The sequence below is a fragment of the Elephantulus edwardii genome, unplaced genomic scaffold (assembly GCF_000299155.1).
Source record: "Elephantulus edwardii isolate Elephantulus edwardi_28Jun2011 unplaced genomic scaffold, EleEdw1.0 scaffold00012, whole genome shotgun sequence".
NCBI lineage: Eukaryota > Metazoa > Chordata > Mammalia > Macroscelidea > Macroscelididae > Elephantulus > Elephantulus edwardii.
This window is the reverse complement of record NW_006399762.1, coordinates 29,489,545-29,492,824: the sequence shown is the minus strand read 5'-3', so window position 1 is coordinate 29,492,824 and position 3,280 is coordinate 29,489,545. Positions and strand designations below refer to the sequence as shown.

Sequence of the window (3,280 nt, the reverse complement as noted above, 5' to 3'; positions counted from 1 at the left end):
GAATGGCAAGGGACACACTGACAAAGGAGATTAATCAGAACTGGCTTTGACAAGCACTGTGGCAATTGGACAATTAAAACAGACATGGGGGGAGGGGAAAGAAGAACGAACTGGGGATGAGCGTGGCGAAAACAGTGCAACAATGAATGAATGAAAACCCAAAATCTCTGTAAATGTTCATTAAAACTAATAAAATTTAATTTAAAAAAAAAAGAAAAGAAATTGAGGCACAGAAAAAAAAAATAAGCTTAACAATAGGCAGTTTCTCCAAAAGAGGAAATTAAAATCCTGATCTGTGAACCAACAGTTCCTCAAATGTAATTAATTAATTATTTATTCCATCGTATAGTAACTCCACAAATAGCTATTAAGTATCTTCTATGTGGCAAATCCAGCAAAATGTGACAACAGAGGTAAAAGTCATTTAGTTCTTTGCCTTAAGAACTTAGAATCCTCAACACGGTAAACAGATAACAATAAAAAATAGGATAAAAGTCATAAAGACTTCTATGAAAGAAACTTAGTTACACTGTTGCAAAATTTCCACATAAAGTGAAGTGTAAATTGCTATTTGAATGAAAAATAAGGGTTGCTAGGAATAGGCAGGAGTTTAATAAAAAAAGGAAATAGCAAAAGTATTTGAAAAGTCACATGAATTTAAGAATACTGCAGGTAATTCAGTATAACTATATGAACATTAGAAGATATGCCTGGCATTTGCAAATAAATGGTTAGCTGATGCAGAAAAGATAGTGTGTATTGGAGTGTGTGTATATATAGAGTTCTTTATAGTCTCACTGTATTTATAAGTTAATCACAGCAATAGAGTACAGGCCACAAAACATAAAATAAATAAAGGAACTCACCATGTTTTCCCCTAGAAATATCCACATACTGGCATAGTCTGGGATGTGTAATGGTCTTAAGGATTTGAAAGCGCCCTAAAATTTTAATGGAATTTGGTGTGAGAGGAAGTCCATTGCTTCCACAGACATCATGTGGCAGTGCTGAGGCAAAGAAGGTAAAGGCACCCATTTCAGCATCCTTCAAGGGAAACATTTTCTCAGTATTAAATTTTCTTCAACTACCTGAAAGAAAAGAGAATTTTATGATCAGTGAACCAAATATTAAGATAGTGTTGTTGTTGCACCTTAAACACAATGAAAAATGCACAGCTTGAATGAAAACAGAAATTCAAACATAGTAAATGTGGATAGTTATAGAAAGGCTTCAGGCCTTTTGTTCATAGGGTCACTAGGAGTCATGCTCGACTCAATGGCGATCAACAACAACAACAAAAAGTTTGAAAATGTACAAATTCTAAGATAACATAAACGTGTGGAATACATATAACAAATCCCATTTTAAACAAAAATTGTAAGTCATTATCAAATATCTTTAGAGACATAAAAATAAAATCATAACAGTTCATGTTCAATGAATGCTAACAGCTTTAAAATGTTGTTATTATACATAAGCAGTACTAGAGGCCTAGAGAGAAAAAACTAGGCTGCAAAGAAGTTTTAATCCACCAGTCACTTTACGGGAAAATAATAGTTTATTTTCTCCAATTTGAATCATATAAAAGCAACAACACAGCAAGCCCAATAACACAAAATTCCCTTTTAACTTGGATTTCTCATTAAAAAGAGATTCAGTAGTTAAGCATGGCCTTATCCCTTTCTCAGCTTTTAAAATACAAATGCTTGAATTCCAATCCAAGATGGACTGTTTTCCTTATGTCTGTCCAGAAATCTCACTAACAAAAATTTTAAAAGGCATTTTTTTTAAAATGTATAAATTCCTAATATGGTAGAGGACATTAGTTGCTGAAAAGCAAACTGTATATGGCAGAGAGGAGGCGTATAAAACAAGCTACAGCTTGTAATAATGAAGAGGTTGTTTGGGTTGTTTTTGTTTTTTTACCTCTTCAGATTCAGAGGCTCAGAAAAGTCATCAGCAATAACCAACAGTCAAACTCATGGCCAATGAGTTTCTTGAAACTTACAGAAACCTTCAAATGGGTTTCCAAGATTGTAAAATGTAATGAGAACAGGCTATCCGTCACGCTTTCTCTCAGTAGCTGGTAGATATGAACTGCTAGAGATGCCATCAAAATTGAGATTAAATAAGCATTTATTCTTCTTTTATTTGTTTTCATTTATTGCTCCCTGCAGGGTCACTACCCTACCAGTGTTGAAAAATAAGGTACTCTGCCTCTTACACATCAGTTCTGGTCAGGTTTTTATCCTGCAGGCAAAACAAAATTAAAACCAACAAACCTAAACTTGCTTCATAAATAAATTGAACAAACTCTTTGGAGAAAATTATAGTACTGGACAGTTGTACTGGTGCCAAAAGTGAATGCATTTTAATTCTGTTAATGAACATATCTCAATGTAATATCTAGCTCTCCAGATATTACTCAGCCATTCTCAATCAAGTTGAGCAAGTCAACAAACCGTGGGCAAACGTACAAAGCCTAAGAGAGCTTTAACTTTAAAATAATGAATGGTCCAAGATTCATCACATAGTTGAGTAAAGATATAATAAAAAAGAACTGATCTTAGTGGCAAATAAATAATGAATTTTTAAAAAAGAAAAACATATAAGAGAGATTTGAGAAGATACAGCATTACATAAAAGCATGATATTGTGCTACAATGTTGTTATGTACTGTTGGTGTTTTTATGAAATGGAACCAAAGCATAGCTGATCCTCTACCGGTTTTCAGAGGTAGCAAATCTCACAGGAGAAGGTTGCTCATATTTCTCTCACAGAGCATCTGGTGGACTTAAACTGTGTTCCTTTAGGTTGGCAGCACAACTCCTTACCACTAAGCAACCAGAGCATGGGATTACAGAAAAACATTTCACAAAGTAGTAATAGTATGAATAAGAAATATATTTAAAGATAATCTCATTAATTATCAAGCAACTGCTTATTAAAACCACCATGAGAATTTGTAGTGACGAAATTGATAAAAATTTAGAAAAACAGTGACTCTAATGAAGTAAAGTATGTCAGCAGTGATCAGGTTAGCACAGGACACATTAAGGTTCAGATCCACTGTAAATAGGGTTGCTATGAGTAATAGTTGATTGAAAAGTACACAACACCACCACCACAGATAGTGAAGATACAGCAAAAGAGGTACTTTAACTGGAAATATGAGCACAAAAAGATGAAACAGCTTTGAAAAAAAGTTTGGCATTATTTTAGTATTTTATGCCTACCAAAACTGACTATAAAAAAAATTAACCCACTGGTGAGAGTCAGC

At 33.7% G+C, this 3,280-nt stretch overlaps 1 protein-coding gene across 3 annotated transcripts in view; it reads right to left on the bottom strand.

Moving 5' to 3' along the window:
• TBCK (TBC1 domain containing kinase) overlaps nucleotides 1-1,062 on the bottom strand; it is a 258,846-nt gene extending 257,784 nt beyond the window's left edge. For all 3 annotated transcript variants that reach the window (XM_006881109.1, XM_006881111.1, XM_006881110.1), the window contains exon 1: nucleotides 867-1,062. In XM_006881109.1, the coding sequence (XP_006881171.1) occupies nucleotides 867-1,059 (193 nt within the window). In that variant the 5' untranslated portion in view covers nucleotides 1,060-1,062. The remainder of the gene's footprint in view (nucleotides 1-866) is intronic.
• Nucleotides 1,063-3,280: the final 2,218 nt, after the last annotated feature.